At 52.9% G+C, this 13,621-nt stretch overlaps 7 protein-coding genes across 7 annotated transcripts; 4 read left to right on the top strand and 3 right to left on the bottom strand.

Moving 5' to 3' along the window:
• Positions 1-1,107: 1,107 nt before the first annotated feature.
• AB675_1134 (Lipase 1) lies at positions 1,108-2,352 on the bottom strand (the record flags this gene model as incomplete). Its single annotated transcript, XM_018140187.1, has 1 exon — positions 1,108-2,352. The coding sequence occupies one exon, from the start codon at positions 2,350-2,352 to the stop codon at positions 1,108-1,110; it is 1,245 nt and encodes a 414-aa protein (XP_017998139.1).
• A 589-nt stretch (positions 2,353-2,941) lies between these two features.
• On the top strand, positions 2,942-4,231 carry AB675_1133 (Dol-P-Man:Man(5)GlcNAc(2)-PP-Dol alpha-1,3-mannosyltransferase; the record flags this gene model as incomplete). Its single annotated transcript, XM_018140176.1, has 1 exon — positions 2,942-4,231. The coding sequence occupies one exon, from the start codon at positions 2,942-2,944 to the stop codon at positions 4,229-4,231; it is 1,290 nt and encodes a 429-aa protein (XP_017998108.1).
• A 26-nt stretch (positions 4,232-4,257) lies between these two features.
• AB675_1132 (S1-like domain-containing protein) lies at positions 4,258-4,671 on the bottom strand (the record flags this gene model as incomplete). The annotated part of the gene is made up of 1 exon (XM_018140165.1): positions 4,258-4,671. One exon carries the CDS (start codon positions 4,669-4,671, stop codon positions 4,258-4,260), a length of 414 nt encoding a protein of 137 aa, XP_017998189.1.
• A 474-nt stretch (positions 4,672-5,145) lies between these two features.
• On the top strand, positions 5,146-6,759 carry AB675_1131 (Bypass of stop codon protein 6; the record flags this gene model as incomplete). The annotated part of the gene is made up of 3 exons (XM_018140154.1): positions 5,146-5,809; positions 5,886-6,308; positions 6,359-6,759. 3 exons carry the CDS (start codon positions 5,146-5,148, stop codon positions 6,757-6,759), a joined length of 1,488 nt encoding a protein of 495 aa, XP_017998164.1.
• A 257-nt stretch (positions 6,760-7,016) lies between these two features.
• AB675_1130 (uncharacterized protein) lies at positions 7,017-8,812 on the top strand (the record flags this gene model as incomplete). Its single annotated transcript, XM_018140143.1, has 5 exons — positions 7,017-7,229; positions 7,624-8,008; positions 8,057-8,479; positions 8,540-8,748; positions 8,801-8,812. The coding sequence occupies 5 exons, from the start codon at positions 7,017-7,019 to the stop codon at positions 8,810-8,812; spliced, it is 1,242 nt and encodes a 413-aa protein (XP_017998031.1).
• An 893-nt stretch (positions 8,813-9,705) lies between these two features.
• AB675_1129 (putative glucose transporter rco-3) lies at positions 9,706-11,546 on the top strand (the record flags this gene model as incomplete). Its single annotated transcript, XM_018140131.1, has 6 exons — positions 9,706-9,814; positions 9,871-10,187; positions 10,235-10,684; positions 10,728-10,992; positions 11,053-11,127; positions 11,182-11,546. 6 exons carry the CDS (start codon positions 9,706-9,708, stop codon positions 11,544-11,546), a joined length of 1,581 nt encoding a protein of 526 aa, XP_017998019.1.
• Positions 11,547-12,132: 586 nt separating this feature from the next.
• AB675_1128 (uncharacterized protein) lies at positions 12,133-13,421 on the bottom strand (the record flags this gene model as incomplete). Its single annotated transcript, XM_018140120.1, has 2 exons — positions 12,133-12,846; positions 12,888-13,421. 2 exons carry the CDS (start codon positions 13,419-13,421, stop codon positions 12,133-12,135), a joined length of 1,248 nt encoding a protein of 415 aa, XP_017998053.1.
• Between the last annotated feature and the right edge of the window lie 200 nt (positions 13,422-13,621).

Raw genomic sequence — 13,621 nt, 5'->3', positions numbered from 1 at the left:
ATGGTGCTCAATAAAGCGACCTTGCATAGACACTGCTGTCATTCTCCAGAACTGTGATGCAAGGTCGTCGAGCAAGTTCAGCGGTGATCAGAGACAACGGCGTGCTTCTCTGCCGGCGCGCGTAGGCGATTTTGCGAGATGAAGAAGTGGTACCACGAATCGTCACCACAGTCTTGAGTTCGGCGGCCAGAGCATCTTCCCAGCATATCGCACGGTACCTGATGTGGCACGAGCGCTCCATGTATGGTGGCAAGACGATCTCATTCCTCATCAAAAGTGTTGGGCACGAGCATGGGAGAAGAAGGCGTTCAAATGTAGCAAGTACAGAACTGGTACAAACCAAGACGATGATCTTCTACGATGTGATATTCCTTTGGAAACATCCTATCTTGAAAGACACAGCTACCTTAACAGAAAAGACTTCGGCGGCAACGTCGAGGCTTCCTCTGCCGTCATCGACGGCGTTCCGTGCCCAAGGTCATCAGCCTAGCGTCGCGAATTGGCCGAGTTGACCGCAGGTGCCGTCTGTCGGGGCAGTGATTCGATCGACTTCCCCGTGCCAGGGCGGGCTTCCGTGAGTAAGCTGTGACACGATAACGTGAGCGTTTTCTATGACTGGTCATTCTTCGAGGCGTGGACTCTGACGGCGCCTTCCCGGGCTAGGAGGTCCGCATCAGGTCCTTCCTACGGATAGACAATCAAGTGAGGCTCATTCAACATAACCTACTTGACCAACGAACTAATATCAGGCCTGAAGTGCCCTCCCTGACCCAGAAAACAATCATCAGGCTGAATTGAACAGAACGCTCAGTACTTGTAGTCATAGCCTGGTGAGGCGATCGCCCCAATCTTAAGACTTGAGCTGAGGCCCAGAGCATCCAGCCTCCGACCAAGCCATAGAAATGTCCTGAACAGCTGCACCCGTCGTCGCGTTTCCAAAGTTTCTGACCGTGCCCTCTCCTTGACTCGCGTACTTAGACCACCCTGTCGCCTCCAGTCCAGCGGCACCTCCCTGGGCAAACGCCACCCAAGCATCTTGCATGGCTACGCTGGTCTCTATCTCGAACTCTGTGCTGGGTCCACGGTAATTTGGATGAGTTCCAAATATCATAGGCAGTTCTCCGGAGTGGAACGCTCCGAGCCAAGGTCTGGGACTGATATTGGAGAAGTTGCCGCCGTACCAGTACGAGTAGGTCTCGTACCGGCGCGCTGGCGTAGAGAGATCTGATAGTTCGATGGGCAGAAGAATCTTGACAGGCGAGCCTGTTCGGTCAGGGTCTTGTTCAGCTCATCTGGCCCGAAAGGCACGAAGGGCACCCCGTCTTGACTGTTGGTGCCGATAATGCCTGGAATATTAGGGAGCTGATGGTTCAGCGTCCTCGCTGTAATGTTGACAGGTACATTCTTGTCATCAGGCACAGGACGGAACGTGAGAGGTGGCTGGGCTTGTGCGTTGGAGTAATTCGCCAGGAAGTTGTTGATCTGGTCAGCGGGTAGCCCACGCATACATGAGAGCTCTTCTGATGGATCAGAGCACCCTAGCTGACTTGCCACGTAGGTGAAATTTGTGGTGAACGGTGTGGTGGTGGTGGCGTCTCGTGCCGTACCCGAATCAGTGATGAAACCTGAGATGATGGGGTCTTCGGAGTAGGAATACACGTAGTACGATACGCTCGATGCACCGGCCGATTGACCCCATAGTACCATGCGTGAGTTGTCCCCACCGAAGGCAGCGATGTTGTCCCTAGTCCATTCGACCGCGAGTCTCTGATCAAGTAGACCAAAATTCTGAGATTCAAGACCGGCAGCATTTGGAAAACCAAATATGTTGACACGGTAGTTGAACGAGACGACTATGACATCTTGCTTGCGCTGGACCAATTGAGTTGGAATCTGGTATGGCACGTCGATCCCGCCCGTAGTAAAGCCACCTCCGTAGACAAAGATGAGTACTGGAAGGGGTCCCTTGACTTCCTTTGGTGCCCATACAGCGGCTGTAAGGCAGTCCTCGCTGATGTTCCCGGTCTCATTGAGTCCCTGTAAGTTGAACTCCAGCACGTCTCGATTGTAGACCGAAGGAGGAGTGCCTAGCCACTGCATACAACTTGGTGGGTATGCCGTAGCTTCGATGACCTCGGACGAAGGCGTTCCCAGCGCTTGAGGCGGAGCAAAGCGTAGGTCACCAGTAGGCGGTTCTGCGAACGGGATACCCAGGAATTGCCTCACATCGCCGTTCAGCTTGCCATGGACATACCCCGAGGTCGTCTGTACTGTTAGCCCATCGTTGTCGGTCCACGGCGGGCTACCTATGACAAGCTGTAGCAGCGTCAGCAGAGCTACGGTGGTCTTCATAATGGTTTTTGCTGGCTCTCTGCCACTTGCGTCCAGGGCGGGCGTCCGCTCCTTTTGAAGAGTGTGGCATTTGCGCTTGCAACTTCAACGACATCATGGCGGCTCTTAGCTTGACTGAAGCGGAGAAAACTCTGTCGTAGCGTTATGGAATCTTGATGGTGCCGGCTATATGCCACTGTTGGACTCGGCTCAGTGCTACTTTCCCCGCATACATCACTGGCTGTTCCGATCTACAACCTTCCTCGCCTGCGTATTGAAGCACCGAGGCGGGACAATCTCATGTAGTTCGTTGGCGAGCTTGCGAGAGGATGTCTCCCGAAAGTCGACATTGGGAAGTCGTGAACGTCGACGAAATGGCATACATGCAGGCATCGGCAACGAAAGGAGGTCTCAATTTCGAAGCAAGTCAATTTGGGAGTCTTGTCAACCGGTCTGGTCTGCGTTCCTGAGCAGAGAGACCAAGTCGTACCTAAAACCCTGTAATAATTCATGCCTTGCGTCCACCTTACAACGTGCTTTCCAGCGCGTCGTAGTGTTTGCTCTCGACTTCAGAGCGCGTCCGCAGCGCCACGGACCACTCGACACTACCATGGCGCCCTCCTACCTCAATCCGCACCGTCTCGCGCCACTTACAAACCCATCCTACAACATCTACCTCGTCCCAGCCCTCCTCATCTTCGAAGCCGCCTTCCTTTCCGCCATAATTCTCAAGGTCCCATACACAGAAATCGACTGGGCAACCTACATGGTCCAAGTGCGCAAATTCCTTGTCGACGGCGAGCGCAATTACGCGAAAATCGATGGCCCGTCCGGACCCTGTGTCTACCCTGCGGTATTCCTGTACCTCTACAGCGCGCTCTATAGTGTGACGGATCAAGGGCAGGACATCAGGACGGGCCAGTGGATCTTTGCGGGTGTCTACTTATGCGTGCTGGCTACGACAATGATGTGCTATTGGAAGGTGGGCGCGCCGCCGTGGCTCATGGTGTTGTTGGTCGGGAGCAAGAGACTGCATTCGCTGTTCGTGCTGCGACTGTTCAATGATTGTTGGGCAGTGGCGTGCTTCTGGGCCACGGTGTGGTTGTTGCAGAGGAGGAAATGGGAAGCTGGTGCATTGGTGTGGGGGGCTGGGGTAGGTATCAAGATGGTGTTGTTGCTCGTGGCGCCTGCGTTGGCGTTCATCTTGGTCCAGGGCGGTGGGTTCTTCGTGGGTCTCTTCGGAGGGGCAGCCGCGGTCATGTTGCAGGTCATGACTGCTGTGCCATTCTTAGATCCAAAAGACGGGGACGCGAAGATGTATTTCACGAGAGCGTTTGAGTTTGGAAGGCAGTTCTTGTACAAGTGGACGGTCAATTGGAGGTTCGTATCGGAGGAGACATTCCTAAGCAAGGGCTTTCAGGTAGGTCTGCTGATCCTGCACGTCTCCATCCTTCTGGTGTTCATTTACGCCAAGTGGATGACTCCGTCAAGGCTGTCGAGTGTGCCGCAATTCCTTCGCAAATTTGCCGTGCAAGAGAAAGGCGCCGCGGATGAAGATGTCTCCGCTCGCGTGACTCCAACCTTCGTGATGGATGCTATGCTCGGGAGCATGGCTGTCGGGCTCTTGTGCGCCAGAAGTCTGCACTATCAGTTCTATGCATACCTTGGGTGGGCATCACCATACCTGCTTTGGAGATCTGGTGGCGGTGTCTGGTGGGTTCTGATTAATTGGGCAGTCCAGGAGTATGCATGGCTCATCTTTCCGCAAACCGAGCTGGGCTCCATGCTGGTTGTGTTCGAGCTTGCTATCCAGGTTCTGTCGGGTCTCATTGCTCCTCCCACGGATCACATCCGCCCACCCACTGGCCCAGCTCGGAGGTCAAAACCCAAAGTTGGCTGAGGTGCGACAACAAGCAATAGCACATTTCACCGCTGTTCGTCTTCGTCATCAGATGGCGGCATTTTCCCGACCGTCGACTCGTCCTCATCGCTGTCAAGACTGGCGCTCTTCTTGGCGAATGCTTCGGGCCAGAATGATGCCTTGCGCCAGGCCTTCTCATCTCGAACGACGTTCACGATCTCGCCATTGATCTTGTTGTCCCGGTCAGCTAGAGTTGATGTGTCGATCAGAACGTATCCTCCACGCTTGAGCCATATCGTTGAGCGGAATTTAGCCTCAAGCTCAACCAGCAATACCTGCAGAGCTCCCGTCCTAACTTGATAGAGGTTCTTGCCTTTGGCACCAACAATCTGGGCAATACACTGAGATGCGGGGATCGATTCAGGCGGAGTAAGCGTGTCCTCCACAGTCGCCTGCAGCTTTCGGCGTGGAGGACCCATCCTTCAACGAAGATAGCAAATGTCCTGATTGAGGCTGAATGGTAAGACTGCTTATCAACAAAATTCGCGCAAGATACGCCGCGACGTGGATCATGCAGAAACGCTGAAGATGGCGCGTGGTCTTGATTTGCGGAAGGCTCAGAAAAATTTCTCCGCAGCACAGGGCATCAGGCGGTTGAGATGCCTGAAGCGTTAGTATCCCGCCAAGGCACATCGCCCAACATGGCCCGCCCACACGTCACAGAAAAGCCCTGGATCGCAGAACTGTCGGTACCGCTGCTAGAACGGCTCAATGGATCAATCAAATATAACTGCATGGTGCAGAATTAGGAAACCCACGCCTGGCCATCGCATTTGTCTTATGTCAAGGGAGCATATACAATAGCTGCATCAAATTGTCTCTGCCTCTGATGCGGCTGATGTTCTTCAACGGCTCTTGAACTCTATCAGGACTTCGCCTGCACCATGTCCACGATGTCTGCTTCAGCATTTGGTGCTTTCATCCACCACGAAAGCGATGCTCACACGGCTCCCAGACCTCTGGACAAAGCGATAATACACAACGCAAACGCCGCAGGCCCTTCTGACGTCGAATTAGACACATTGCAATGGGGCCAGAAATTGAACGGACCATATGAGCTCGCTCCGGCGGGATATTCCATTCCGCCTACGCCAGGAGAACTCGAGCAGAGTCGACCCGCAACTCCGACAGATCATGTTGTGGACGCTCTAGCTGCGGCATCGCCGTACACAACTAGGAACAAGTGGAGACTCGCAGCTGCTGGCATGGTGTTCTTGTTTTCAGGCATGAACGATGCAGTGACAGGTGCGGTGCTGCCATCAATCGAGGCACAATATCACGTTTCGTACTCAATAGTGTCTCTGCTCTTCATCGCCAACGCCTTGGGATTCATATCCTCAGCACCGGTCATCTCTACACTTGATGCCAAGCTTGGACGGTCTCGTCTGCTTATGCTGGCATGCTCGTGCATGACTGTGGGATTCACTACACTTACTTGTGCGCCCCCGTTTCCGGTCATTGTCGTGGCGTTCTTTTTCTCCGGGACTGGCATGTCTCTGTTTCTGGCAGTCTCGAATGCATTCATAGCGAATCTGATGAACGGCACAGTCATTCTAGGTATGTACGCATATGCACCTGAACCGAGCATGCTCTGGTCCTTCCCGATGCACTTTCAGTCTAACGGGTGCAATAGGTTTTATGCATGGGTTGTACGGCGTTGGCGGAATTGTGTCACCATTGATTGCGACCGCGATGATCTCGAAAGGCATCAGATGGTCGTACTTCTACCTCATACCTTTGACGCTTGCAGCACTTAGCATTGCCTTCATGGGATGGTCATACCGAGGCTTCGAGGCCGATGCGGCGGTTCAGCTGATGACAGCATTGGAGCGGACTGCATCTCGTCGAAGCATGCCAGGAGAGCCAACTAAACGGCAGCAACTATGGATCTCTTTGAAGAGTCGCACCACTTTACTGGGTGCGCTTTTTATTTTCTTCTACCAAGGAAGTGAAGTCGCTATCAGCGGCTGGGTCATCTCTTACCTGATCCATTATAGGGATGGTGATCCGTCACAAGTTGGAAACGTCACTTCTGGATTTTGGGGAGGAATTACACGTGGGTAACACCTTCCCGGTGCTGTGAGACCTTGTGCTAACGGGAAGCAGTCGGCCGTTTTATTCTGACGGGCTTGTGCCACAAGATCGGCGAGAAGAGGTCAGTCGTGGGACTAATCATCGGAGCCGCAACATTCCAGGTTCTGGTTTGGGCAGTTCCGAACATCATTACGAATGCGGTCGCGGAGAGTATTGTCGGCTTCTTCCTCGGTCCGGTCTACCCATGTGCGGTCGCAGTCTTCTCGATGATTTGGCCGCGGAAGATACAAACTAGCTCACTCGGGATTGTCACATCTATGGGATCCTCTGGAGGAGCATTTGTCCCATTCATCACAGGTCTCATGGCGCAGAGACTGTCAACGGTAGTTTTGCATCCGATCGCCCTCTTCTCATTTGCTGTCATGGTTGTGGCCTGGCTCAGTCTACCGAAGATCATCAAAAGGACCGAATGAGCAATCGCAACAGCTACTAGAGCGCTCCCGATCTGGCCATTGCGTAATTCAAAACGATCAAACGACGGTTCTCTGCCAGTCGATGCCAAGACAGATCCTCGTTTGATTCTCACCTCGGTATCTTCTAGTGCTACACATCACATGTCATCTCTGCAACGTAGCACTACCGGCTATTCAATAGACCACACCGAAAACGACTTCATCCCCTTCAAAGTGATAGCAGTGACGCCCGCGGCCATAAGGCAAAGCATATAGCAATGCGCGCCTTACTGAATAAGACCAACACAGCCAAAGCAGGTAGTGGCGACAGAGAAGGTGGCCTAAGTCGGAAAGCGTGGAACTGGGCGAAGCAAAGTGTTTTGGATTCAGGGAAGAATGAAGAAAGCTCGAAGCCACAGGAGGAAAGCGCATCCGCTCAGACAATCCGAGTTGGCAAGCACGCTGTAAGAGATCGCAAAATGAAGTTCGAAGTAAGTCAGTCTCGACGTCGGGTTCATTTCGTCTCATCACGTCAATATGAAGGCGGTCAGAGCTTTCTTCTCAATCTTTCGGATGTCAGGTCGTCAATAAGCGTGTTTGTCTGTTGACAATGCAGTCCCCATTCATTCTGGCACACCAACAATAGTGCACGTGACTTCCGTACCTCCCAAGTGAGAGTGAAGTGCCAGCAGGTGGCGTTGACAAGGCAACGACAGCAGCCAGCATCTTTTACGTTTGTCCAAAACATGGCACTTTCTGCGCTGCCCACCAGTCCTTCATTGTCCTCGAAAACACTCTCCTTCACAGTCACTCCTTAGGGAAAGATCGTCCACCATGCATATCATATCATTCTTGGGACTTATTTGGCTAACCTTCGCCGCGCAGGCGCGAGCACATCCATATGACCATCAAACTCGGGACGACACCTCGAAAGGCCTCTCTGTCGAATCTGCTGATCTACTCGGAATCGTTCGAAGTGCGACCACCTACGTCACCCGAGATCTCGGATTTCAAGGTCAGCTAGGCTCCTACATCGTTCTCACATATGGCGACACCATGTATTCCGACAGTAACTACAGCGATACCTGGCGAGGTATGACGAGCGATAGCGCTGCGTTCGCCACTCACGATCCACTGCTCGTTGTCGACGCTGATCTCGATGAGAACGGATTCCCACGCCAGTTCTGCCCTATCAACAAGAAACTGGGTGAAGATGCTGCAGTATTCTCCCTGGGAATCACGAACGTAGTCGAGATCGAACCTGAACACGGTGGGTTCCCTTTATGACAGGCCTTGGGTATGGCTGACATGTAGTCAGGTATCCTGTACTTCCTCCTCAATCATCGCCCTGGCGGTATCAACAACATCAAAGGAGCCGGTGTCGCCACGATCAGCCTCGATACCGATACTGAGCCTCCCGGATTGACTGTCAACCGTCTTGGGCAGTACTGGTGGGATGGCGACACTGAGCCATGGTACGGGGATGTCGGAGCTATTCGCACGAACGGCTACATCTATGCCTATGGTCATGCTAAGGGCAATGACTGGGTATACCTAACTCGTGTCGATGATAAGAGAGCCACCGATCTGTCTGCATACGAGTACTGGAATGGCGAGGGCTGGCAAAAAGAGCGTCTGCACACAAGAGATCTGAGCGAGAAAGAGAGTGTCTTCTGGAAGATCAACCAGGGTCAGGTCATCTGGTCGAACTATCACAAGTGCTATCTTTTCGTCTACTGCGGTAAGCTTTCAGCTTTCGAAATGTTCTCGGATCTGGTCTTTGACTGACATGGACATTTAGACATGTGGTGGAACAGCAAGGTACAAGCTCAGCGCGCTTCTGCACCAGAAGGTCCGTGGTCTGAGCCTTTCGAGTTGTACCAGGGAGTTCCCATCACGGAGGGCAGTACCTGCTACGCAGCCATTCCACATCCTTACTTCGACCACAGTGGAAAGACACTTGTCGTCACATACACAAATCACCCCAATACTATCCAGGCTGTGAAAGTGGTAAGTCTCCCGGTGTCCATCGGTGCGTGCCCCGATACTGATATGGTCGTAGACATTCAGCTAGACATGTCGGTGCACAGTATAGCATTTTGACCGGATCCGCGAGGAGCTTTTGGGAAGAAATTTTACCATTGCTAGCTCTGGTGGAGTTTACGAAGAATTTTCAAGCAAGAGGTCTATAGCAATTTTCTGGTACCCTATGCCACCTGCGATATCACCGATGCGAACCTCAACAGACTCATGCCGCCATGACGTCGAATCCTACCAGGAACGAAGTAGCTAATAACAAGAAGCGACAATTTTACCGTGAGAAATGCTTAAGGTTTCCACCCTCACGCCTTGGCAAAACAAGATCTTCCAAGAAGCGCTCCATTTCCCCTCTCTTTCGCAATGACGTCCACCCCATGGCACAACGAATCGATGTCGCGTGGCACTGCAGCGGTCGCTCGACCATGCGGCTACTCGCTGCGTGCCTTTTGCTTGAGACAAGTGTCGCAAACAACAATCTTCGCTTCAGAGCTGCCAGCGCGTTCAAATGCCCGACTTCTCCTGGTTTCCAGTCGTCGATCATCTGGGGTCGCCGCTGATAGACCTCGCCAGAATTTGCCGCATCGTCGACACAAATCAGCTTGCGCTCTTGGCATTACAGGGCGAAATCCTCTTGTTTTTGTCGTCCCTCCCCGCTCTGTTTGAAATGCATGCAAAGCGAGTGCAGACTTGATGTATGATGCAGTTGCTACATGCGAGCTCATGGCCGGGGTGCGTGGGCGCATCGCAAGCGGGCTTCCTCGCCTTTAATTACTCTATGCGCTATGTGCCCCGTTCTTTTGGCTCTGCTCTCGGAGCACTACATATTCTGATTCTTCCCTCTTGTTTATGAGCTTGACGTCCAGTTTCCTGATTGACGAGCATAACTACTTTCAGCATATACACAGCACCACAGAGTGACCGGACAACATGGGCTTACTGCTGAAGAAGCCAGACGACGAGCCAGGAGCAGCATGGCCGGCAGTCGTCATTGGCCTGTTCGTGGCCTTTGGTGGTGTTCTGTTTGGCTACGACACAGGTATGTTCAGTTCAGCAAAAAAGACGAGGACCATATCCCTGACAGAATGACCATAGGAACCATTTCGGGCATCCTGGGCATGGAGTATTGGGTCCGAGAGTTCAGCGGAGGCTACACTGATGCAGACGGCCAACCGGCGATCAGCTCGGGCGACGAGTCTCTGATTGTCTCGATCCTGAGTTTGGGGACGTTTCTTGGAGCCTTGACAGCCGCCCCAGTGGCAGATTACTTTGGACGTCGGATGGGACTTATCCTGTCCACTGCGATCATCTTCAATTTGGGAGTCATCCTGCAGACTGCGTCTACTTCACAGCCGCTGTTCATCGCGGGCAGATTCTGGGCCGGATATGGTGTAGGTTTGATATCTGCACAGGTGTGTGATCAGATACCCAGTCCTCGTTGTAAGCTGATCTTTCCTAGATCCCATTGTACCAGTCGGAAACAGCACCCAAGTGGATTCGAGGCACTGTCGTAGGAGCATACCAATTGTCGATCACAATCGGGCTTTTCTTGGCAGCCATAGTCAACAACGCGACCAAGAACCGGGACGACACTGGCTCTTACCGCATTCCTGTGGCTCTTCAGTTCCTATGGTCGATCATCCTAGTTGGGGGTCTCCTCTTCCTACCAGATACCCCGCGTTTTCACATCAAGAAAGGCCGCCACGAAGCCGCTGCGAAGGCCCTCGCCCGCATTCGTCGGCTGCCTGTCGATCACCCCGGACTCGTCGAGGAACTTGCTGAGGTTCGAGCCAATCACGATTTCGAGATGAGTCTCGGGAAGGGAACGTACGCAGACTGTTTCAAGGGCACCGTCGGCAAACGTCTCATGACTGGCTGTGCGCTGCAAGCGCTACAGCAACTCTCCGGCGTCAACTTTATCTTCTACTATGGCAAAAAATGCCTACTTTCAGCGTGCCGGCTTCGAGAACCCCTTCACCATTCAGGTCATCACGAATTGCGTCAACGTCGTCTCCACCCTACCTGGACTCTATCTCGTCGAGAAGCTGGGCCGCCGCAACTTGCTCCTCTTGGGCTCATGCGGTATGGCTGCGTGCCAGTTCATCGTGGCCATTACTGGGACAGTAGCTGGAACCACTGACCTGGCAGCTCAGCGTGCGGCCATCGCTTTCGTATGCATCTACATCTACTTCTTTGCGTCTACTTGGGGTCCAGTCGGTATGTTATGCCAAGGTCCGCCTCAGTAGGAGTGTTCGCGCTGCTAACAAGAGACTACAGCATGGGTCGTTACGGGAGAATTGTTCCCTCTCAAGGTCCGCGCCAAAGCACTGTCGATGACGACTGCAACGAATTGTAAGTGCCTGACCGAGTTGTGCCGGCGATGCTGATCATGATACCTCGAAATAGGGCTATTGAACTTCGCAATCGCTTATAGCACACCTTACATGGTCGACGAGGAACATGCAAACCTGCAATCCAAAGTCTTCTTCGTCTGGGGCTCCTTTTGCCTACTCTCGATCGGCTTCGTGTGGGCATTAATTTACGAGACCAAAGCGCTCACGCTCGAGCAAGTCGACGAGTTGTATGAGCTGGTTGATAAAGCTTGGCAGAGCAAGAAGTTCAGGCCCAAGGTCAACTTCCGGGAGAGCGTGGCTGAGGAAGGCCAGAGGGGCATGAGTTTGAGGCAGATGAGTATTGCGCAGGAGAGGAGAAGGAGTCAGGCTGGGGTTGAGGGGGGTGAGAAGGGATTCAGGGGCGAGGAGAGATCATGAGGATATGAAAACGCCGGGCATGGTCATCGTGAGGTGATGGTGGCGGTCCGAGTATGGACTGGCTGTGCGGCAGGATGAGCTAGGCACCTTCATCTACACTGATGGATGTACTCAAGCCGACGATCGAGATGGGCACGTCGGCAGGATGTATGGAACCGGGAACCGAAGTATAGGAAAAGGCTAGGTTTTGGTCTATGCAAGATGAGTGAGATACATGTCAGGGGTGGAAGTAGCAACATCACAAGATAAGGATGAGAGCGCAACTCACTACGTTTCAAATATACTTGCTCTGCTTGATGTGCAGATAACATCAGCGGCAAAAAGCCATTCCAGGTATGCGGAGGTGGTTCATCTACTTGCTACGAAGCATCTTTACAACGCCGGTTGACACGGATATTCTTGCCCCATCAAAGTACAGTTCATCAAAGATGGACCGGCGTCCGTTATGCGAAGCTGGAAGCAGCAGCTATCGACGGACGCGGCTTCCGGGTTTCTATACAATCTCTCAAGAACGCGCCAGCCAATTTTGCAATAGTGCCTTGACACTTGCTAGCAGTGATGGCTCTTCGGTTGGCAAGCACCTTTCTCACTTCAGGTCCTCCTCCCAAACCCAAGCCTGCTCCACCTCACCTGGGATGAGCGCCTTCAGCGCCATACCGTAGTCACCCTGATTCGGCGTCCGCAACAAAGTATGCACATGAAACCTCTGAGGTTCCTGATTCGTCAAGAACACGCCCGAGTGGTGGTCGAATTCGATAATTACGACCGGACTCTGGATTCTATAATAGAAGATAGAGTTGCTGCTACTATAGTCACCAATCCAGCAGAAGTAGGTCTCCTTGAAGTATTGCTGTGCTTGCTTCAACCGCATGTCGCGGGCTTGTTGCGGCAGGTAGAGGAAATATTCAGCAAGGGTTTGAGAGACGAGTGACTGAGCTTCGGGGCCAAGATCTGACACCAGGACGCCTTCATATGGTACAACGCGATTGTCGCGGTAAGCACCACAGAGGTGGCGTTGGTCGTCTCTATTCCAGCGGCCTGGTGGCATAGCTGGGTCTTTCATCTGTTTGTAGATCTGAGCGGTAGTCTGCTGGGCCACTGAGAGGGACTGCATGAGTTTCAGACCAAGTGCTTCCTCTTTCCTCAAGATCTTCGTGCCCTTGTAAGGTCCTTCGTCGATCTCGTTTGGCTCGGCGCCTGTGAACCAGGGAGAGATGATGAGTTGGGACCGATAGAGGAAGATGTTGAGACATAAGTGGTGACCGTAGAAGGATATGCCCCAGGGCGTGGTGTCGATGGGCTGCCGAAAAGGCAGAGGTTGTAGCTGAATTCGTTGCATACTGCTTTGCCGTCGACTAGCTCTCCCAGGAAGCCATTGATCCGCATTGCAGAGACAGCCTTCTCGTAGCCCTCTGGAGATAGTATCGCCTTCAGCAACGCCATTGTAGCGTCTCGCACGGCAGGCGTGACATCGTCCAGACGAATGCCCTTATCCGACAATAGAAATTCTGGGTTTGACCACGTCCGCCATTCCGGCGAGTCGATGTGGTGCATTGTCCTAGCGAGTTCTTGGGGCGTCAATTGTGAGATTAGATCGGTGGCTGCCTTGACAATAGCGTCTATCGGAATACCTTCGTCCTGCAGCTGGAACAAATTTGGGCGTACGTTGCCATCACTTGTGACGCCCTTGTAAGGTTCTGATAGCAGCTTGAGCCAGTGAGTATATAGGGCGTGCAGCCAAGGAGGCCCATGGTTCTCCTTGAAGTCTTTGGCGTACACATGTGCACTCTGTTGCTTCATAGTCGTGAAGCGTGGTATGCTTAGATCTGGCAGGTACTTGCGGTACTCGCCGCTGGGTGCGGCTTCCGGATCCATGGCTGAAGGATGCTTGTTGCCTGGAAAGATCGTTTCTTCAGTCGAACTTCCAGCGATGGCACCGTTCCTGCTCCTATCACAAAAGCTTCGCAGAGACTCACTTGATCTGTGGCAGTGTATGGAAGGACAGAAGACGTATACGTGAAGTGATTTCGGCATAGCCTGTAGTCCTACAGGAGTCATGGTTCGGCTTCCCCACC

The sequence above is a fragment of the Cyphellophora attinorum genome (assembly GCF_001299255.1).
Source record: "Cyphellophora attinorum strain CBS 131958 chromosome Unknown Contig20, whole genome shotgun sequence".
Lineage (NCBI taxonomy): Eukaryota > Fungi > Ascomycota > Eurotiomycetes > Chaetothyriales > Cyphellophoraceae > Cyphellophora > Cyphellophora attinorum.
The sequence above is the reverse complement of the archived record's forward strand: the minus strand, read 5'-3'. Positions and strand labels throughout refer to the sequence as shown.